This window comes from Budorcas taxicolor, chromosome 3 (assembly GCF_023091745.1).
Source record: "Budorcas taxicolor isolate Tak-1 chromosome 3, Takin1.1, whole genome shotgun sequence".
In the NCBI taxonomy this organism is placed as follows: Eukaryota; Metazoa; Chordata; class Mammalia; order Artiodactyla; family Bovidae; genus Budorcas; species Budorcas taxicolor.
Genome location: NC_068912.1, coordinates 56,762,835 through 56,786,878, shown reverse-complemented (window position 1 = coordinate 56,786,878; position 24,044 = coordinate 56,762,835). Strand labels below are relative to the sequence as shown.

General features: G+C 37.4%; 1 protein-coding gene across 1 annotated transcript in view; it reads left to right on the top strand.

Annotated features, from left to right (window-relative positions):
- Positions 1 to 23,454, top strand: part of HS2ST1 (heparan sulfate 2-O-sulfotransferase 1) — a 187,734-nt gene extending 164,280 nt beyond the window's left edge. The window contains exons 3-7 of the mRNA XM_052637779.1: positions 557 to 642; positions 12,235 to 12,373; positions 19,675 to 19,772; positions 22,140 to 22,297; positions 23,228 to 23,454. Coding sequence (XP_052493739.1) covers positions 557 to 642; positions 12,235 to 12,373; positions 19,675 to 19,772; positions 22,140 to 22,297; positions 23,228 to 23,454 — 708 coding nt within the window. The remainder of the gene's footprint in view (positions 1 to 556; positions 643 to 12,234; positions 12,374 to 19,674; positions 19,773 to 22,139; positions 22,298 to 23,227) is intronic.
- The last annotated feature ends 590 nt before the right edge of the window (positions 23,455 to 24,044 follow it).

Sequence of the window (24,044 nt, the reverse complement as noted above, 5' to 3'; positions counted from 1 at the left end):
AATTTACCTTTTAGCTTTTGTATCAACAAGTTGATGATATCTGCTCAGCCATATGATATCTGCTCTTAGTGGTTTAAAGTCTTCTGATACTCATCTTTTCTTCACTCATTTGGTTTTAGGATTAGTTGATATTTGTTTTATTTGTTAGTCATTATAAATGTGAATTTTTATGAATAACGAGCCTCTAGGAAGAAGAGATTTGCATAGACTATCCCCATATTGAATTGCTACCTGCTTCAGCTTGTGTGTTTGTATACCCTCCCCCCACCATATAAATGTACTCACTGTACAGTATTGTAAATGGTTGCATTGTGCAATTTTGTTTTCAAGATCCTCTTTCGCTCTTTTCTAAGAGTGGTGACAGTAGCTTCTCTATGATGCATTAGTAATTACAGGTCACACTATGCTTTTCTTAGTTGAAGACTGTATTTCAAACTCCATAATTGTCAAAGTGGTGTGATCAGCTTTAAATGCCTAAATAAAAAGCATTTTGCTATCACAAAATTTTATTTTCTTTAAATTGTACTTAAGTAATGAGTATGTTCTCCTTTTTTAGGTGCGCTTTGTAAAGAATATAACTTCCTGGAAAGAGATGAAACCAGGGTTTTATCATGGGCACATTTCTTATTTGGATTTTGCAAAGTAAGTTATACCCAAAATTATACACAAAAGAATGCTTTGTACTTTAGCAACCTAAAAAGGGATAAAGTTATTAAATAATTGTGATTTTGATTTTTAAGAGTACTGGCTTGTGTTTGCCGCTTTAGATATGGAATTTAAATATACCTTCTAGTGTTTTACTGCCCTCTAGTGTTCATAAATTGATGATTGTCATATTAATTTTAGAAATTTAAGGTAGATCAATTTAGGTAATGCCCTTTAAAGTTATTTATCATTATATTTCTGCTTCATTTGCAATCAAATACCACTATTTTAGGAGAGTTCCAAGTTTTAACCTAGAAGCCAGTTGAATTACGACTTACCACATCATTGACTGAGAACAGAGAAAGCAAAGAAGCCATTATTCACTTATTCATAACCTGAAGTGTCTGTTTCTCAGCCAAGACACACTTCCCCTTTGACTACCTTGTTTTAGCTTTACAATTGAGATATAAAAAGACTTTTTTTTAAAGTGATTTTTCTTTATAGTGATTTGCCTGAAACTGGACATAAATAACTCTAATTTTCCATGTTTTTGGGGAAGCATAGGATCAAGGTATTCCTGTCATAACTCTTTCAAGAAAAGTTAATAAATTATAGGCCTTTGTACAGTATCCAAGCACTATGTGCCTCCCCCTAGAGTTTGTGCCACAGTAAGTACTAATCAGAAGACTGATTAAAAGGAATATTCTAAATATGTATAGTTTGGTGAATCTATTTAAATATTTTTTTGTAGCACATAGAGTATTATTGTTGGAAAACCTCAAATGCAAATCTTTCCCCTAATAAAACTATTCCAAAAGCATTAAAAATGTTTTTAAATACTATTTTTTGTTATGTGGACCATTTTTAATGTCTTTATTGAACTTGTTAGAGTATTGCATCTGTTTTATTTTTTTGGCTGTGAAGCACATGGAATCTTGCTTTCCAGATCAGGGATTGAACCCACATTGGAAGGCAAAGTCGTAGCCACTGGACTGACTGCCAGGGAAGTCCCCTACTTTTAAATTGTTTAATCTTAGATGTGTTTGCTCAGTCATTTCTTTAGCAATCATGACTTCAGAGCAATATATCCCCTTGTATTTGACAACTTCAAAGAGCATTCTGTGTAAAATCCAAAAGTTAAATTGATGTCCCACTATCATTTCAACTTTTCAAATTTGAAAAGAAAAACAGTTGAATGAAATGTTACAGATTCACATTGATAATAAATCTTAACTTTCTTGGAAAGCAGGTAATTGAAAGGAGTCTCCCAAATGTTACACACATGAAACAGTATATTCTCTTTTCTAGTTCCTCCTACAGCACTCAGGATCTTTCAGTAAAATATTAGCTTTAAAGTTAGATGTGCATGTTTCTGTAAATTATTCATGCAGCAGTATTGAAAACATTTTATAGGCAGCTTTAAAATAAACTAATTATTTTTCTTTGCAAAGGGACTGAACCAATTTCATAAACTTCATTCATATGCATATTCCCTCAGGGTTGCATTATCTTTCAATTGAATGTTTGTTACCCTTTCACGTAAATGATTTTTTCCCCCCACACATAGCTTGGCTTCATACTTGAGGTTTTCATTATTAAAATAATATTGAGCACTTTTGCTTTTGGCAAAAGTCTTCGAATGAAGCTCTGGTGTATGCTAGGATTCTTACAGTTGAAAAAATACAGAGTTCTTGGAAAGATTAATCTCATGTATTAAATACTGATATGAACATTTAAGGATTTGAATATTTTCATAATATGTTTCATTTTATTGGAAGCAAAAAGTATTGTGAAAAATTTTGATAGACCTTTACAAGATTTTAAACACATACCTTAAGAAAATCAACTAGAGAAAATGTATTTTGATGTATATAGTCACAAACTATTTTAGATATAACTAGTATCTTTTAAAATGATTTTTAGTTTGACTGTCATACTCACCACAAGTAAGGAAGAGAGGAAAGAAACATCACCTTACCAGTTTTTAAAATACTTTATTCTTTAAAACGTATTCTTGACCGGTGTAGTACCTTGTGGAGTCCATTAAAATACTTGCCTTCAAGAAAAAAGTCAAATTCGATGAAAGAAATATGTAATCACATAGCTTTTCAATTGCCTTAGCAGAAACACTAAAAAGAGTACAAACCCAGGAAACCTAGGCAGTAAGATGGACAAATAAAAATTGAAAAGTGCTTTCTAATTTAGACTGATCACAAGAAGCGCACATTTTATTTTTAAACCCATATCTGCTCAAGCTATATTTTGGTTATGTTTATCTGGTTTTGTTTAGAACTTTAGAATAAGAACAGAAATATCTTATTGTTATAGTTGTGTTCCTGTCCTGTCTTGTCTTAACCTTATCTCATTCCTTTTTGTCTTAATCCTATTCTTATATTTTTAAGCACATTTCCTAGTTCTTCTTTCCATTTTTCTATTTAGTGTTTAATTACTGTTTTTAATTGGGGGACAAACCATTTTAAAATAATGTAAAATAATTATGAATTTAGAAATTTTCCAGTGGAAAGAAAATTGTATAGATTAAGACATTTTCAAAATGTCCTAGGTTACATACAGGCAGTATAAAGTTGAACAAGTTGGAGTTCTTATTCTCAGTGAGTTCACTGAAGCCCCCTTTTTTTCCCTATAATTATCAGTTCATTTTGGTTCATTATAAACAGTGAAAATATTCAGATTATTCTCTGTTTAAAATTCATACCACTCGTTTATCAGCAATATCTACTACTCCCACTTAGATTTTCTTCATATTTTGCAAAGAAAAATATTTGAACATCTTTCAAAAGCCTTTTTCAGACTATTTTCCTTTATCAAGAATAATGTCCAGCTGAAACTAATGCTGGTTTTGATCAGACGCTGCTGAGAATTTTTTTTTTTTATGATCTAGCTACCTAGGGTCATATGTCATCATCCGGGCTCAGAAAGATATTTGGACATTTTTTTAAATACAGCAGTCAGTTTTACTCAGGCCCATGTAGGTGTGTGCCGCCTTTGTTGGTCATCCCCAGGAATGAGTATGGGCTGTCGTCACCATCATTTTGGTTTCACTGTATCACCCCAGTTGTCTTTTTTACAACAACTGAGATGAATCAGTAAAGAAGCAGGTATGTCAGGATAAGAAACAAATAATTAAATGCTTCACTAGAGGGTAATAAAATGTTAGTATTTTAGGCCAAGAGTTTATAATATATAGATTCTGTGCGATTGTCCCTTTTGCCTTGTATTTCTCTGCTGAACCAGTTGAAGTTTGTACCACTTTCTACATCTTTTAGCAAAGCTGTCACAACACTGTAGAAACATTTTAAAAATTATTTTAATCATTCTAAGTAATATGTGAGAGTTGCCTTTTTACTGCTCTTATATTCTAGCTCTTTCTGTGACATCGATCCTGTAGATGTTAAGAAGAAATCTCTCAGGTCAGCCGTACCATGCCAAGTCACTTCAGTCGTGTTAAACTCTTTGTGACCCTGTAGTCAGATCTGCAGTTAAATCTCCCTTAGTTCCTTCCTAGCTCAGCAGTCTCAGACACATGACTTTAGATCTTCAGTTTCCCGTTTGTGAAATGAGGATAATTAACTACTTTATGGGTGGTTGTGAGTATTAAAATGTTAAGAAGCAGTTCGTTTGTGACTCACTCAGAGCCATGTTAGCCAGTCCCTTAAAACTCTGACTTTGTTCAGTTACTGTGATGTCTTACTGGTGTTTTCTTCTCCCTTTTTGAGTTTGTGCTGATCCTCCGTATTCCCAGCTCCTAATCAGGAATTGCCCAAGATTCTGTCTTTGCCTCCAATATTGTCATTTGAGAAGTTTATCCATTTTTATTTATCAAAGCGTCCAAAGAAGAAACTTCAGAGTCATTTTGAATCACCCTTTTCTTTGCCACATGGGTCTAGCCAGTCACCGAGTCTTTGTGGATGGCTTCATAGTGTCCTGCTTTTGATGCTCATCCAGTTGGGTGCTTGTGTCAGTGGTTAGTTCCTTTCTGGGGAGTAAGGCTGGAGGCAGAACAATTTCTGTCCACCCACCAGTATCTGGATACTTGGGTTTTTTCCAGCTTTTGCTGATTATGAGTAAAGTTGCCAGAACATTTGCTATAGGTTTTATGTGGACACGGTGTCTTCATTTCTCTTGTGTAAAACCTAGAAGTGAGATTGCTAGATTGTAAGACACTGCTAAGCAGTTTTCCCAGTGACTTTATTATTTTGCTGTGTATCCTCACTATCATTTGGTAGTGTTAGATCACCCCTCCTATTTTAAAAAAATTGCCCCATTTTAATAGATGAATGCTCATTTCAAGAAATAGTTATTTAAAAAATCTTTTGTTCTTCATATCATTGTCAGTGGGACCAATAAATACCAACAGGTTATTCACTATTTTTGAAACAAGGAAATGGGAATTTACTGTGGCAGATTTTGGAGGTTTCTAGGAATGCTTTAGGGATAAGAGAGTCCAGAATAAACAGGTACAGTCCTCCCTTGTTATTTACAGTTTCCACATCTGCGAATTCATCTAACTGCAGATCAACTGTGTATCAGTGTCACTTGTGTGAGACTGCTACTTAACTTGAAATGTTAAATCTAGTGTGAAGCAGAAATCTCAAAGTGTAATAACTTCATGAAGACTCTTGAGCCCTCCTTCAGCTTCATCATCTTCTAGTTGTCAAGGTTCCTTTCAAATGTTCTGAGTGTGCACTTTTTCTTTTAACTATTCTTGATGTTCATTCATCTGTCCAGGCTATATAGAGTGTGGGTGTAAAGAAATGTTCCTGGTTTGTCTTCCTTATTGTTATACCATGTATGCTACACACGGACATCCCCAGATGGTCAACATCGAAATCAGATTGATTATGTTCTATGCAGCCAAAGATGGAGAAGCTCTATACAGTCAACAAAAACAAGACCGGAAGCTGACTGTGGCTCAGATCATGAACTTCTTATGACCAAATTCAGACTCAAATTGAACAAAGTAGGGAAAACTGCTAGACCATTCAGGTATGACCTAAATCAAATTCCTTATGATTATACAGTGGAAGTGAGAAATAGATTTAAGGGCCTAGATCTGATAGATAGAGTGCCTGATGAACTATGGAATGAGGTTCGTGACATTGTACAGGAGACAGGGATCAAGACCATCCCCATAGAAAAGAAATGCAAAAAAGCAAAATGGCTGTCTAGGGAGGCCTTACAAATAGCTGTGAAAAGAAGGTATGTCAAAAGCAAAGGAGAAAAGAAAAGATAGGAGCATCTGAATGCAGAGTTCCCAAGAATAGCAAGGAGAGATAAGAAAGCCTTCCTCAGCGATGAATGCAAAGAAATAGAGGAAAAAAATAGAATGGGAAAGACTAGAGATCTCTTCAAGAAAATTCGAGATACCAAGGGAACATTTCATGCAAAGATGGGCTCGATAAAGGACAGAAATGGTCTGGACCTAACAGAGGCAGAAGATATTAAGAAAAGGTGGCAAGAATACACGGAAGAACTGTACGAAAAAGATCTTCACGACCCAGATAATCATGATGATGTGATCACTAATCTAGAACCAGACATCTTGGAATGTGAAGTCAAGTGGGCCTTAGAAAGCATCATTATGAACAAAGCTAGTGGAGGTGATGGCATTCCAGTTGAGCTGTTTCAAATCCTGAAAGATGATGCTGTGAAAGTGCTGCACTCAATATGCCAGCAAATTTGGAAAACTCGGCAGTGGCCACAGGACTGGAAAAGGTCAGTTTTCATTCCAGTTCCAAAGAAAGGCAATGCCAAAGAATGCTCAAACTACTGCACAATTGCACTCATCTCGCATGCTAGTAAAGTAATGCTCAAAATTCTCCAAGCCAGGCTTCAGCAATACATGAACCTTGAACTCCCTGATGTTCAAGCTGGTTTTAGAAAAGTCAGAGGAACCAGAGATCAAATTGCCAACATCCACTGGATCATGGAAAAAGCAAGAGAGTTCCAGAAAACATCTATTTCTGTTTTATTGACTATGCCAAAGCCTTTGACTGTGTGGATCACAATCAACTGTGGAAAATTATGAAAGAGATGGGGATACCAGACCACCTAACCTGCCTCTTGAGAAATCTGTATACAGGTCAGGAAGCAACAGTTAGAACTGGACATGGAACAACAGACTGGTTCCAAATAGGAAAAAGAGTACGTCAAGGCTGTATATTGTCACCCTGCTTATTTAACTTCTCTGCAGAGTACATCATGAGAAACGCTGGACTGGAAGAAACACAAGCTGGAATCAAGATTGCCGGAAGAAATATCAATAACCTCAGATATGCAGATGACACCACCCTTATGGCAGAAAGTGAAGAGGAACTAAAAAGCCTCTTGATGAAAGTGAAAGAGGAGAGCAAAAAAGTTTGCTTAAAGCTCAACATTCAGAAAACGAAGATCATGGCATCTGGTCCCATCACTTCATGGGAAATAGATGGGGAAAAAGTGGAAACAGTGTCAGACTTTATTTCGGGGGGCTCCAAAATTACTGCAGATAGTGACTGCAGCCATGAGACTAAAAGACGCTTACTCCTTGGAAGGAAAGTTATGACCAACCTAGACAGCATATTCAAAAGCAGAGACATTACTTTGCCGACTAAGGTCCGTCTAGTCAAGGCTATGGTTTTTTCTGTGGTCATGTACGGATGTGAGAGTTGGACTGTGAAGAAGGCTGAGCGCCAAAAGAATTGATACTTTTGAACTGTGGTGTTGGAGAAGACTCTTGAGAGTCCTTTGGAGTGCAAGGAGATCCAACCAGTCCATTGTCAAGGAGATCCACCCTGGGCTTTCTTTGGAAGGAATGATGCTAAAGCTGAAACTCCAGTACTTTGACCACCTCATGCGAAGAGTTGACTCATTGGAAAAGACTGTGATGCTGGGAGAGATTGGGGTCAGGAGGAGCGGGGGACGACAGAGGATGAGATGGCTGGATGGCATCACTGACTCGATGGACGTGAGTCCGAGTGAACTCTGGGAGATGGTGATGAACAGGGAGGCCTGGCGTGCTGTGATTCATGGGGTCGCCAAGAGTCAGACACGACTGAGCGACTGAACTGAAACTGAACTGTATGCTAATACAGTCAGAATAAGGTTTCTTACCAACTTGCTGCTCAGATTAGATTTTTTCCCTTTTGATCATCATTTAACATGACAGATTCTTACGAAATATGTTCTTCTCTTCCTAGAAAGATTACGTTCTCATGGGTCAATAATAGTTAAGTTTCCTGGAGTGAAGATGAGTTTTCCACTGTTCCGTCTGAGCTCTCCTGAGGAATTGCTCAGATGACTGGCCAGGGTTAAAGCTGAGTCTACAACTACAGAATGGGTTTTTCCACTGGTATAAAACTGCCTGGTTGGCCAGAGACGTAAACGTACAAACTTGTTTCCTAACTGGTTGAGCTGAATGGCCCAGTGCTGTTTTATCATGCCTGTTTTCAGTTATAATTCTTTGCTTCCATGTCTACATGCCCATACTCTCACTTATTAAAATAACTCTTATCCATTTTCAGAATAAGTTCACATAGATTATCTCATTAAGAATTATGTTTCACACAGATAAATGCCACCTAAAGCAATGCCCCAGAAGTCATTTCCCAGACAGCAAGAAGAATTTTGTCAAATGCCATATCCCTCTTTCACTTCTACTTGGTAAGAATCACCATCTGTTCCACATTTCAGGGACTAGGAGAAAAGAGGAGGCATTGGTAGAAGATATTCTGGGAGGAGGTAATTCCCAAGGGGATAGCTAGCTCAGGTGGATGAGTGGCTAATAATAGAGATGATAAAGGAGGTGTCCAGGGAATCTCACAATCTAAGAATGGAGTCATTGCCCCACTGTCCTGCCCTTTCCTGTTATAAGACTCTTGGCGCTCTCAATTAAGGTAGCAGGTATGTATCCCTAATGCCTCCCAACCCTCTTCTCACTGGTGAGTACACTGTTCCGCAGAAAGGCCTTTATAAGTAGCCAATTCACAACAGTTCATTCGCCTAATTCTAATATCCAACACCTGTCTGACATCATGCTAAACATGAATGATAAAGCTATGAAGCAGAGAGAAAGTCTTCTTCCCTTATGGAGCTTCTGCTCTGATACCTAATTTGACAATGCCATAATATTTGCAATAATACTGTTTCCTTTTCTAAAAATTGTGAGAAAAATTTTACTGTATTGTTGATTTTATAGGTTTATGAGTTGTTCATTGAAAAAATATACCCCAAGCTCTGATCAACCAATTCACAAATTAATAGAATAATGTTTTACCAAAAAGTTCTCTGTTCAGTCCAGTTCAGTCACTCAGTTATGCCCAGCCCTTTGCAACCTCATGGGCTGCAGCATACCAGGCTTCCCTGTCCATCACCAACTCCCAGAGCTTGCTGAAACTCAGGTCCGTCAAGTCAGTGATGCCATCCAACTATCTCATCCTCTGTCATCCCCTTTTCCTCCCGCCTTCAATCTTTCCCAGCATCAGGGTCTTTTCAAATGAGTCAGTTCTTCACATCCAGTGGCCAAAGTATTGGAGTTTCAGTTTCAGCATCAGTCCTTCCAATGAATATTTGAGACTGATTTCCTTTAGGATTGACTGGTTTGATCTCCTTGCAGTCCAAGGGACTCTCAAGAGTCTTCTCCAATGCCACAGTTCAAAAAGCATCAATTCTTCCAGAAAAACTGTAACTTTGACTAGATGGACCTTTGTTGGCAATGTAATGTCTGCTTTTTAATATGCTGTCTAGGTTGGTCATAGCTTTTATTCTAAGGAGCAAGCGTCTTTTAATTTTCATGGCTGCAGTTACCATCTGCAGTGATTTTGGAGCCCAAGAAAATAAAGTCTATCACTGTTTCCATTGTTTACCCATCTATTTGCATGAAGTGATGGGACCAGATACCATGATCTTAGTTTTTTGAATGTTGATTTTTAAGCCAACTTTTTCACTCTGCTCTTTCACTTTCATCAAGAGGCTCTAAAGTTCTCTGTAGTTTTTGGTATTTCCATATGTACAAAGGATTTTAATGACTTAGACAAATGGCTGTTTGAGAAAAAGGACTGGAATTCAACAGTGTTGACCCCTTTTTACACACAAAGCATTTCTTATAGAATCCAACCTGTTTGTAAATTAGCAATGTCCTGTTCAGTTACTTTTCAATAATTCAGAGGCTGAGAGAAGCAAGTTCTATCTCGGCATCTTACTTTTTTCTCTTCTCTGGTCTCTTTTCACTACTTATTTGCTAAGAATTAGTATAAAATATTTATAGAATGTTTGTGTGTGTGTATAAGACATTGTAACAGGCAAAAGTAAGCGGGAAATGTGAAACTGGTTAGGTTAGGTATGTGCTTTTTCGGTGCCTTTAAAAAAAGATTTTAGTAAGAAGGGAAATTTAATTTACAAGTCCATGGAGTCCCAAAGAGCTGGCCATGAGTGAGGGACTGGGCATGCACACACATTGTTGATTACAATTACCATGCTGTACCTTAGATTCCATATCATGACACTTCTCTGCTGACTCAGGCTCTCTCCTGATGCTTATAGTGCCCTACAAGGCCCACGTGGTCTACACTTCCCCCACCATCACCCCCATTTCTCTCCACTCTTATGCTCTGTCATGACCCCCTTCCTGATGCTGCCTCAGCCATTTTGACCTCCTTGTTGATTCTCAAAAATGCCCAGCACTTAGCTGCTTTAGGGCCTCCCTGCTTGGAAGTCTTATCTTCCTGAAGCACTTTCTCCCAGATATCGACGGGGCTGTCTTCTCATCACATAATCATAGTGCTGTGGTGGTTTAGTCTTGTCCGATTCTTGCAACCCCATGGACTGCAGCCTGCCATGCTTCTCTGTCCATAGGATTCTCCAGGCAAGAATACTGGAGTGGGTTGCCATTTCCTTCCCCAAAGGATCTTCCTGCCCCAGGGATTGAACCAGGATTGAACCTGGATCTCCTGCATTGCAGGCAGATTCTTACTGACTTAGCTATGAGGGAAGCCAAATACAAAAAAAAGGTAATAATAGTGCTGCCTCCCTGGAAAACCCTAGTTTGAATTGTACTGTCCCCCCTTCTCCCTGTTCTCTTTCACTGCATCATTTGTCTCCTTAGTATTTTTACCATTAAGATATTTACTTATTTATTAGTTTACATTCTGTCTCTCCCAAGTAGAATGTTAACTTTGGCAAGACGAGGAATTTTGTCTTTTTTTTTCCCCATTATTGTTTTCTTAATATTAAAATAGTTCCTGGCAAGTATTAGATACACAAAAAAGTACTTTTTGAATGAATTAATAAAAAGAATAGGGAAATGCAAATAGCATTCTAGTTAAGGAAGACAATGAGCAAAGGCGTGTATTGAGAACTAGAAGTATGATATATTGGTGGGAGGGATTGGGGGCAGGAGGAGAAGGGGACGACAGAGGATGAGATGGCTGGATGGCATCACTGACTCAATGGACGTGAGTCTGAGTGAACTCCAGGAGTTGGTGATGGACAGGGAGGCCTAGTGTGCTGCGATTCATGGGGTCGCAAAGAGTCGGACACGACTGAGCGACTGAACTGAATTGAACTGAGAAGAGGTGGACCTAATTATAACTGATAGATGATTTCTTATTTGTGGAGAGTTGAAAATAAAGTTGGATCAATAAGGTGGGTCCCAAGACATAAGGCAAGCAGATGTTAACAGCCAAGCAAAGGAGTTTGGGTTTGATGTCAACATAAACAGTGGTATCTCAGGTTCCTAAGGAGAATGATCTAATCAGTGGTGTTTTAGGAAATATCAGTTGAAAATTGGCATGAAGGTAAATTGAAAGGGAGAGAGATTGGATGCAAGAAAACTATTATTATTAGTTACAAAGGCACCAATTATCGCAGTACTCTAAGCAAGAGGCCTGCGAAGAGGACAGTTGTGACAGGAAAGAAAGTGATGAAGACAGATCAAATCTGTGGAAAACCTACAAAAGAAAAGTCAGAAGAACTTGGTGATTGTGTTAAAAAATGAAGAATAAAGGAAAGTGGAGAGTTGGGGTAACACTGAAGTTCAAGGTTGAGATAAGTGAGGATATGAGAACAGGAACCAGCGAGACAATTCTAGGGTCTACAAGGAATGCTAAAGTAAACATCCTCTGTGTTCCATCAACTCTCTTCATTCCCTAAGGAATGAATAATGCTGAGGACTTAATGTCTTTCACTTCTATCTAGTTTTTAAAATTAGCACCACAGAGGATAAGCTCAAATGGTCACTTGTATGGATTTCTGCTGTGTCCATAAATAACAGTTACCTAGTTTGGTGGGCCAGCAATGAGAACTCACTGCTCTATAAAATTGAAATGTTTTATGTAATTCTTGCTAATAAAATTTAAGACTATCTGTCATTCAATTGTCTCCCCTCTCCTGTATCTTCATTTGTGATTTTAAAATTCTTACTACTTTATTGTAAGATGAATAGTCATGAAATATTTCTGAATCTCCACAGACTCTATTTAAATTAATTCATATTTTTTCCATACGGAATTAATACCTCAAACTTATAATTTCAGGACATCCCAGACAGAATGAAAGTGTTGATTTCACCATTTAAATTTTATTCTGTTTCAGATTTGGAGTGAAGAAAAAGCCTATTTACATTAATGTCATAAGGGATCCTATTGAGAGGCTAGTTTCTTACTATTACTTTCTGAGATTTGGAGATGATTATAGACCAGGATTAAGAAGACGAAAACAAGGAGACAAAAAGGTAGTATTTTAGCCTCAGAATTTTTATGAAGATAATTGGTTATGAATTGCATGCAAAGAACAGTGAATGCTTTTGAAATTTATTAGTAATTGTAAATATATTACTTGCTTATTGTGGAACATTTCAAAAGAACCAAAAAAAGTATAAAGAAGCAAAAATAAAACTATTTTGGAGTGTATATTTTGTCCTTTTAGAAAGTATTTTACTTTTGTTTCAGAGCTGAATATTTGTTTTATTATAGTCCTATTAACAGTTTTCTGTGAGCTTACTATAGCTGTTCATGAATATGACATATTTGATATATACTTTGATTCTCTAAATCTTGATGTTAGAAGTTGACACTGATTTGTGTTCATCTGTCTGGGGACCCTGTTTTGTGAAAACAGCTATTTTTTCCAGGCAAGATGAAAACTGTAGCTCAACAGAGTTCTTACTTAGCAGGTTCAGATTTGAGTTGTCTTCTATTGAAGTGAGTCCTCCAGAGCAGCCCCAGACTTGCTTTCCTAAGAAACCAAACTCTGTCACTTTTTTGGTGGAACACATTTGTTAGGACCACCCTGCTCACAGGGTTGCCCAACACATGGGAGATGCAGTCTGACAGAGCCTGCAACCACCCTCTCCTGCCTCATTTTCTCCCCTGAAGCGCCCAGTGCCTCAGCGTGAAATGTCACATTCCTCCAAATGTATTAATCCTTTTATACTTTTTGTACACGTTTTGTTCCCTGTGTTTAGAATGTGTCTCCTTCACTCTGGAAAACTCTTTGTCCACCTTTAAGATCCAGCTCAAGTGTAACCTCTTTCATAAAGTCTTTTCTAACAGATAGCCATGTCCTGTTTAAAGCTCCCAGAGCACTCCATCGGAGAAGGCAATGGCACCCCACTCCAGTACTCTTGCCTGGAAAATCCCATGGACAGAGGAGCCTGGTAGGCTGCAGTCCATGGGGTCGCTAAGAGTCGGACACGACTGAGCGACTTCACTTTCACTTTTCACTTTCATGCATTGGAGAAGGAAATGGCAGCCCACTGCAGTGTTCTTGCCTGGAGGATCCCAGGGACGGGGGAGCCTGGTGGGCTGCCATCTATGGGGTCACACAGAGTCAGACATGACTGAAGCGACTTAGCAGCAGCAGCAGAGCACTCCATTCATGTCACTATTTTTTAAATATTTATTTTGTGATACTTGAATTATTTGTTTACATATATGTCTTCTCCAGAATGCTGTGAACTTCCAGAAGCAGAAACTATACTTCATTCACCTTTGTTGACACCACATCTACTATGGCTCTTAGGTCGTCTGTAAACACTTAGCAAGTGGCTCAGTGAGGGAATTCTGCACCTTTTAAACCTAGTGTTGCATAGCAGTGATGCTGGATACTTGATGTATTATAGTAATTAACATCCAACAATTAATGTTTTCCTAAGTTAGCAGTGCCCTCTGTTGCATAAGAAGGCAGTGGAATTTTTTTGTTTTATATTTACCTTTTCTTTTTTTAGAATTTGCTATTTCTTTCCTTGGTCTCAAAGCTTTAGGCAGAAGGTACTTATCCAAACAGTACCCTATTTTTCCAATGGACACTGGAAAAAAAAAAAATCTCTTACTGTTATTTAATCTTTCTAGAAAAAATACATACTTATGTTACTAGGGAAAGTCTGCACAATTTTGTAAACTCTAGTAATATAACTCTTTTATGACCTAGTACTTCAAAATTTATCAGTAGTTATTTCTAAATTCACTTCAATGCCAACTGCTTCGTTTTTTTTTTTTAATTTTAGCCCCATCATTTATACTAGCTCTTACTCAGTAATTGTCAGTATCCATCTCCCTCCTTCAACTAAAGGAATGTTAATGTTGGTAAGGAAAAGATTCACAGTCACAGTCACAGGTTCTTACATCCACCATTTGTCATGTCAGCTCTGGATACCATGGTTTTGTGGTTGCTATCCTATTTCATTTGGGGAATTAGGTAATACTACTACTTAATATAGCCAACAATAATAGCTCACATCTATTGAGTGCTTATTGTATATCAAGTTCTTTTTTAAGCCACATACCATGTATCATTTCAGATGGTCCATACAATAATTTTATGGGGTAGTTGCTGTTTTTTCTCCATACCTTTTAAATATTAGAGCAGTAGGGCCTACAGATAGGCCTTTATCTAAGCAGAAATCAAGAGGGAGCTCACTCTCAACTTCCAATTTTCTGTAGAAAATGTGAAGCAAGATATTTGTAGAAAAGGGTTTGAATGTAAATGCCATCACTACCAAGCATCAAATTTTGTGTAATTATTGACCTTCAATTATAGGAATTACATATTTAAACTAATAATCTAAATAATCTAGTTGTTTAAGTGAAGAAGGTGATTATAACTTTGTTTCTCTAGTATGCTGAACTGAGTTTTGTGGGAGAGGAAGAGATCTGGACTAGAGTGTTTTTATTTCATTTGTTTGTTTTTATTTTGTATTTTAAGACCTTGAAGTTTTATCAGAGTAAAACATTTATATATAGAAAATTTCATTTCTGAAATGTGGCCCAAATGTTTAGGAGAAGGCTGATAAATGTTAGCAAACCAATGGGAAGATTCTGGTGGCCAGCATTTGAGTGACTGTCAACATCTGTGATGTGATCTGAGTAGAGAAGCCCAAGGGCTAGCGTCACTGTTGGAGTCAGTGACGCAGTTCATCTTGATTAAGACCTCGGTGGATTTACTCTCGTTTTACATAGTAAAGATGGTTTTGAGTTGTGTTACCTTGATTTCTCTCACTTGGTTTACTTTTTTCATCACATATTTATAAAGAAATAGCAGAGGGACTTCCCTTGCAATCCAGTGGTTAAGGCTCTGCTTCCAATGCAGGGAATGTGGATTCAACACCTGGTTAGGGAACTGGGATCCCACACACGCTGTGGCTTAAAAAATAAATGAATGATAAAAGAAATAGGACTTCTGTTGTACACTAAGATCTGGCACACTCATGTATGTTCACCAATTTCTGATTGTTTATAGTTACTTTTTAAATATATCTTCCTTGTTATTGGCCTTCTTTGTGTTGTTTCTTTTAAGTTGGTAGGAGTGAAACACCTCTGCCAAATGATAAGAAGGAACTATAAAGGAGGCAAAACCCAAACTATTTTTCCACTTTTATATTGTCTAATGAAATGTGTGGTAGGTGAATTAGGGTAAATGCTAAGCTTTTAAAACAAAGAAATTCAGATGTTTAGATAGATTTTTTTCTGTCATACATAAAGCCTAAAGGTGAGGGGCCCAGGATCTTAGAGCAGCTTAGCTCTGCACTGTCATTCAAGGAGTGAGGTTCCTGCCATATTGTTACTCTGCTGCCCTTCAGGGGCTTGCCCTTATGTGCTTGGTTAAATTGGGGGTCACCACAGCATCTGCCTTCTAGCTCGTGGGAAGGAGGAAAGTAGGGGCCCACCAGTTTCCTTTTAACTAAGTGACCCAGAACTTGCTCACATTATTTCTGCCCCCAGCTGACTGGCAAAACTTAGTCAAATGGCTTTAGGAGAAGTTAAACATTGTGACTGAAAGAAGGGAAGAGTGGATTTTGGTGGTAAATCTGTCTCCCAGAGTTGGCTAGCAGATTTTAAAATGAAGTGAAGTGAAGTCGCTCAGTCGTGTCCAACTCTCTGCAACCCCATGGACTGTAGCCTACCAGGCTCCTCCATCCATGGGATTTTCCAGGCAAGAATACTGGAGTGGGTTGCTATTTCCTTCTCCAGGAGATCTTCCTGATCCAGGGATTGAACCCCGGTCTCCTGCATTGTAGGCAGACGCTTTACCGGCTGAGCCACAAGGGAAACTTTTTAGCAGATTTTAAGCTACTGGCCAAAAGTAAACTTGATTCTTCATCAGCACATTTGCTTTGTCTGAAAAACAAATACTTTCAGCAGTTTAGAACACAGGAAGTAGGAGTTGGCTAACTTGAGAACTTGGATTAAAATAGCAGTCCCACATACTTACTCATTAATCAGTTTTGATTCTAACAGTGGGTATTTAAATTCCCAAATTTGTCTATATAGTGATTCTCTGGAAACTTTTAATACTGCAACCTCTTTTAATACCCTAATTTATTACATTTAAATAAAATCTTTCTAATGTCTTTGAATTTTACACACACAGAATGGTGGTACAGTTTGTGAGTTCACCCACAATCACCTTAGTAATTCATTTCTTTTTTTATATGAGACTATTCAGACAGAGGTATAATGAAGCCAAGCACCTCTTCTGAGTTTCAGAGGCACCATACTGTGATTTGGGATTCATTTAAAATTGAATAGGCATGGAATCAGAAACCTTCTGATATATCACCACTTGGTTTATTGGAACCTGGAACATGGTAGAGATAGATACATAGGTTTTGTTTTTATGAGCTACAAGTTGGCATAAAGGATAATAAAACCACTTTTTAGAAAGTGACTTAGACCAGCAAATTTAAATAGACCATCTGGTAAATTTCAGAAATAATATGATAGCCATGGAAATGGGGTTGATTGAGTCTTAAGTATAAAACTGAGATGTTTTCATTTAAAAAAATACAGTGATGGGGTGTGTGTGTGTGTGTGTGTATGGGGGAAGGGAAATCCTAAGATAATTTTGGAGAACTTTAAGGAACTGTCAGAATGCTTTATGAAAAAATGTTACCACCCGTCTTCATCTCAACCAGAATTGTGCCTTTAAACCTCACGCAAAATCTCCGAAGTGCAGTCTTCCCCAGCCATTTACAAATATTGATTGTGCAAACAACTAGTGTAACAATATATTGTATGCTATGGAGGACACAAATCCATACTGCATGATCCCTCCAGGAAGTTTTTCTGTAGTTTGGAAGAGTGAACATAATATTTTTTTTTCAAAGTACATGAAACAAGTTCTTTAGATAAAGATGTCTATATAGATATACATACCTGATCCTAATAGTTGATCCTATTACAAGGCAGTATATAATTAATTTACATGAGTTTAAAAGAATGAGTGACCTGAGGCCAGAGTAGTTATTGGAAAGATAGCGTGTTGTATATTAGATTAGTAGAGGAAAGCACTTTGAGAGGAAGAAAATGTATTTAGCAAACATATATAGATCTGCAGGAACATATGACTTGCTTGAGAAATTGTAGAACAGGTTAATCTGGTAAAGAAGTTATACATAGAGATAAGACTAGCACATTGAAGTCAGAGTATGAAGCACTCTTTAAAGCCAGGATAAGGAGTTTGTGTCTTCTTTCTTTGAATATATTAGAAGCTGTTGACGTTTTCTGAGTAGAAGATGTAAAAGTGACTACTTAGACTATCTGGTGGTCTAAGAGCAGATTGAAGGAAGAGAGGAAACAGAACCTGATTAGAAAGTGATTGTAAGGATGGAGAAATGGCATTGTGAGATCCTGATGAAAGTATGATTGGGGGAAAAAAAAGATGGAAAGACATTACCTCAAGAAAGTTAAGTGAAGTAGAGGAAAAATTAAGAAATGTTCTGAGATCTTGAGTCTGAATTACAAGGGGCAATGTTGTTGTATTGCCAGAAATACAAAATATGAGGTAATACTGGAAACTCAATGAAAAGGCACACTAGGTATCAGAAAGTATGTAAGAAGTGATTCATCTAGGGGTACAGATTTGGAAAGCTTCTGCCTGGAAATCATAAAGTAGTCCAAGGAAGTGTGAATAAGCTAAGGAAGGGTGTGGGTAAGAAAAGACATCTGAATTTCTGAATTTGGTAAAGGACCAAAACATGCCTTAAAAGAAGATAATGATAGTACTTTCAGAAAGGTACAGAGAAGCAACAAAAAACCCAAAAGGGCAGTGTTCAAAGAAATAGACAAATGCTATGGAGGTCAAGGAGAATAAGAACCAATAAAGCATTGTATTTGACTGTTAGGGAGGACAGGTGGGGAGAGAGACAGACAGACATGGATACATCCCATTTATTGAATGGTTATAATGAGCCAGCCGGTCTTTGTGGTAGATTGTTTTACATCCATCATTTTATTTCTTCTTCAAAATAAGACTATGTCCTTGGTTTTTAGATGAGGAGATGAACACAAAACTTAAGTTTTCTGGTTCAAAATTCAAGCCCAAGTCATAAAACTTTTTCCTATATCATGGTAAAGGCCATCTGTAAAAGAAATGGGCAAGTCAATTGCAGACTGTAGTTTGCTGTTGCCTCTTAAATGTTGCCAGAATAAAGATAATTATCCCACTATTTCTCTATTCATAGTCAGATCTAAGGATTTGGCGTCCTATTCTGAATAGAGTTTTGGTTGAAAGGGACCTTTGAATTTATCTAACTTTATATGAAATGTATTAGAAAGTGAGGTTTAGAGGCCGTAATGACTTACTCAAGATAAGGTCAAAGCTGGTTCTGGAAACTCAGAAGTCTGGACTCTGGATGCATTCTCTTTCTACTCTTTCATACTCTCCTCTCAGAAGTAACAGGTGGTATTTATAGACAACTACTGCAACAGCCTGAGCTCCTAAGTTTGGCATCGTAACATCATTTCAGATAGATAAAGCCTACTGTGAAAATGCCTGTGACAGATAGTAGTAAGTTCTCAAGAAAGTGAAGCTGATTTAATTTTAGACCCATAACCCGTGAGTCTCTTTCCCTTTTCATTAGTTTGTATGTGTGCTCAGTCATGTCCAGCTCTTTGCAACCACCTGGACTGTAGCCCACCAAGCTCCTCTTGTCCAGGCAAGAATACTGGAGTGGGTTGCCATTTCTTACCCCAAGGGATCTTCCTGACCCAGAGATCAAACCCACATCTTTTGCGTTTTGGGAAGCCCTTTAATTAATTTAGTCAGATGCATTTGGGAGGGGGCCATATCAGTCATAAGTATCTGGGGTCACTTTTGCTTGTACAATGATGTTTTTGTTCGTTTTAATGAGGAAAGAGGGAAAGACTTAAGTGTAGTTCTACTTTATATTATTTTCAAATAATTATTTCCTGAAGAGTATCTTGAGGCTTATTTAATTTACTTTGGTAAGGGGATAGAAAATATAAATACACAGATTCAACATAAACCAGTACTTAATTTCAAGGACAAGTTATTATCTGAGGATGTTCCATTCTTATGGTAAAAGAATTCTTAGAAACATTGGTGTGAAACAAAAATATGAGAAAAGCCATATTTAACTTGCTCAGTGTCTCAAGTATGTTTTGTAACCTATCACTTTAAGTCACTATCTCATCCAGCTCTGCTGCCATTGATTTAATAACTTACCACATTAAGATAATTGATAGGTGAAGCTCGGGTTTATGGCTCACATGTTCTGCTCTGTATTTTTTCCAGACCTTTGATGAATGTGTAGCTGAGGGAGGCTCAGACTGTGCTCCAGAGAAGCTCTGGCTTCAAATCCCCTTCTTCTGTGGCCACAGCTCGGAATGCTGGTAGGGAGATAAAGTTAGCGTTAATCAATAATCTACTTATTTTTCTCCATAATCTGTATTTCACAAAGGTGCGTGCATTAATCAAGGGCTCAGTGTAAGGAAGTTCATGAAAGACCAGACCAAAAATAACATGTAATTAAGTAATAACCTAGTTTTTTAGTTACCTTAAAAAGATTCTTCATGTATAAGATGCTTGCCATGATTTCTCAGATGCTGGTTTTTAAAGATTTTTGGTATTATGTATATTGCTATATTCTAGCAGTGTTCTTAATTAGAAGTCAGGAGTCCTTTCATAAACCTCGTTTTCTCCTAAGCTTGTTGTTTTAGCCACCCATTTTAGATCAAGAAGAGGCTTAGTGGGTAAATTATTTACCTGGTTTTACTGTTAAACTGATTTGACTTTGAGAGAAGCCAAGGTAAAATAAAAATGTTTTATCTTTAATAGAGTTGATTTCTTCAGGATGTGCTGAGTTTTCAGTTTATAAAAATAATGGTATGTATTTATTTGTTCTAGTCCATCATTTTAATAGGAAAAGTAGAAAAACAAGAAACACATGCAGTTAGTGTCTTCCTTAAAACCATGAGAGACGCAAGGAATGCCTTCTGTTCTTTCCATCATCGTTTGAAATGTAGCGTTCGGTCACTGTGAACCTTAAGGTCTACTCAGTATCAACACATAATAGAGTTGACCCTTTGAACAACACAAGTTTGAACTTTGAGGGCCCACTTAAGCACAGATTTTTTTTTTTTTTTTAATATGTGTTACAGTAGTGCATGATCTGTAGTCATGCACTACGAATCCTTACATATAAAGCTGGGGATATGGAGAGCTGACTGTAAGTTATACACAGACTTTCAACTGGGGAGTGGGGGATTGGGTCTGATTGGCACCCATAAACCCTCTTGTTCAAAGGTCAACTATAATAATATAAGAAGACTTGGATGCTTCGAAAGAATGTCTTCTCAATTTTTAATCATTTCCTTACAACAGGAATCAGTAAATTACAACCTGGACACCAAATTTGGCCCATAACCTGTTTTTATAAATAGTTTTTTTGAAAGACAACCATATCTGTTTATTGTCTGTGGCTGTTTTCGCACTGCAGAAGCAGAATTAGGTAATTGTGACCAAGACCATATGACCTGTGCAGCCATCTTGGGCTTTACTGTCTGGCTCTTCATAGGAAAAGCTTGCCACCCCCACCTTCGAACAATAATATATTTTTCTGTTGAGTGTTACTGAGATTTTAATTGAACTTCTTTAGGGACCTTAGAAATCAGCTTGTTTACTTCTCCAACCAGCCACAGTCCCTTAGCCATGCAGTGTGGAATCTTAGTTCCACAACCAGGGATTAAACCTTTGCCCTGTGCAGAGAAAGAACAGAGTCCTAGCTGGACCTCAAGGGAATTCACAAGAGTTGTATTTTTTTTTTGTTTTTTTTTTCCTGGCTGTATCCTGTGGCTTGGGGAATCTTAGTTGCCCAACCAGGGATCAAATCTGTGCCCCCTGCAGTGGAAATGTGGAGTCTTATCCACTGGATCACCAGAGAAGTTCCCACCCCAGCTTTTTAATGGCTGAGAAAACAAGTTTAGAAGGGTGAAAGACACTTGCTCAATATAGTACTACTTAAAGGCAGAGCTTGGAATCAGGATTAGGAAATGTCAATGCTGAAAAGAATCCAAAGGCATAGTTTATTTAGGGCCAAATTGCTATTAACAGTCAGTAGCTGACAATGTGAAAATTAAAAGATCTGTAGCAGAGCCATTTCTTAAAAAAACATAAATTCATAAATTAAATGAAGATAACCACTACACAAAATTGCTTAGACCTTCCTAGAGAGCTCTTAAAATGAGTGAAGTTTAGAGTACAGTTGACCCTTGAGCAAGGCAGGTGTTAATTCCAGTATAACTTACAGTTGGCCTTTTGTATTCATGATTCCTTGGATCTGCAAATTCAACCAACCATGGTTCATATGGTATTATAATATCTACTATTGAAAGATATTTGCATATAAGTGAACCTGTGCAGGTCAAACCCATGTTGTTCAAGTGTCAACTGTAAACAAAGATTAGATGCACTCATACCTAAATCAGATAGGAGGACACATAAATATACATATTTTTTAACTGTTCATATTGTGTCGCCTAGTAAAATTTGAATTAGCCCTGCATGGTTCAGCAGAAATTGGAGACAGGCAAAGGAAATTAAGAACAGGTGTACCTCCTGAAGGACATTAATAAAAGGGCATTAAGGCTTTGAATGAACACATGTTTATCTGTTTTTTCCATAATATACAGTGTCAAAGTCATCAAAAATACTTAGCATATTTTACAACCAGGTTTTTTATTCTTTTTCTTTGGTTTTAGGAATGTGGGAAGCAGGTGGGCTATGGATCAAGCCAAGTATAACCTGATTAATGAATACTTTCTGGTGGGAGTAACTGAAGAGCTTGAAGATTTTATCATGTTACTGGAGGCAGCTCTACCCCGGTTCTTCAGGGGTGCTGCAGAACTCTATCGTACAGGTATATAAAGGATGGGTTTTGTTTTTGTTTTTTTTAAGCTGACTTTAACTTTGCCACTTGCAAAATATGTATTATTTGAAATCTATTGAGTAAAACTCCAGAAAGGCAGGTACATTGTCCATTTCTCCTCACCATTTTCAATACAGAACAATACATGGCACACAGATGGTGTTCACTAAATATCTTTTGAATGAATAAATGTGCATGAGATGATAATTAAAAGGCATTGTGGGTATAGTGGAAAGATACAGACTATAGTGCCAGCCTTAGAAATTGAGTGATACTCAGTAATGATGGCCGTGCATTCCACCCTTTAGACGTGTCTGGTGCCATTTAGGTAGGGGCAGGATCGGAAGACTGAATCATGTTGGTAATGAACCTGTGCTCTTGTCTGTTACAATGCTCCTAAAAGTATGTTTCAGTAGCCTTGACGGTATTAAAAATCTGAAGGTGACTGTGCTGGTCCAGTCTAATCCTTATTTTTTTCCCATATTCTTTGGTGATATACAGAGGGACTCTTTTTTTTCTAGAGTATGCATATGCCCTAGCTTTTAATACGTAGGTATACAGAATAGAGGTTATGAGAAATCAGTCCAAAGTTTGAAAATAGATATTTTATATCTTTAAAAACAAACTAGTCAGAACACCAAGCATTTGAGAGTATAAAATGTACAGTGACCATCTATACTTTACCAAGTGGCAGTTCTTACTTTTATTATTTGACATCTCATTAAATCTCTAACGAGGATAAAGATTTGTCTTATGAAGGAACAAATCACTGATTAGGACACTGTTTTTGCCTGAATGATTTTAAGAGGAAACAGTTATGTTACCTGCCTTCCATATGTCATCTCTTAAAATAAACAGGCATTAATTTTTATGTGTGTTCTCAGAATTTATTTATCTTTTCTCTTTTGCCTTTGTAAGTAGGAAAGAAATCTCATCTTAGGAAAACCACAGAGAAGAAACTCCCTACTAAACAAACCATTGCAAAACTACAGCAGTCTGACATTTGGAAAATGGAGAATGAGTTCTATGAGTTTGCACTAGAGCAGTTCCAGTTCATCAGAGCCCATGCTGTCCGAGAAAAAGATGGAGACCTCTACATCCTTGCACAGAACTTTTTCTATGAAAAGATTTACCCTAAATCGAACTGAGTATAAGGCGTGACAGTTAGATTCTTGAACTACAACTCCAACCTTGTCTTTACCTTAGTTCTCAGCTCCACAACTTGGATTGTTGATGGGTATATAAGACACTTTGTGTTAGGATACAGACAGTGACGTCAAGGAAGTAGATTCTGGCTGATACGTCAGTGGTCCAGGAAGTTTAAGTTTCAGCCTATTTTTTTCTGGTTAAATTTTGGTGGGAGTTATAACCTCCTGCCTGGACAAAACCTACACATCACCTAAAACAAATACCTAGCAGGTCTAATTGAAGGCTAGATGCAGCTACAGAAAAGTTCTGATACTCTGTTTTTGATAAAGCATCTTTTTCAACTAACCATCAATGAAGATGAACCCATCTGCTTCTTTGCCTGGAGGTTTGGGCTGTACTCCTCTACTGGCTAGTGTTATTAACTGTTTGGCAGTGTGTGCTTTGGTTTCAAATGTTTGATCATGGTTGCTAAAAATGTTTTTGCTGTAGTTGGAATTGCCCATATTTATGTGGGTCATTTTAATTTTCTTTTAAAAGATGATTATTGGTGTTAAAAACTAATTTAAATCATTATTAATACTGTAAAAAG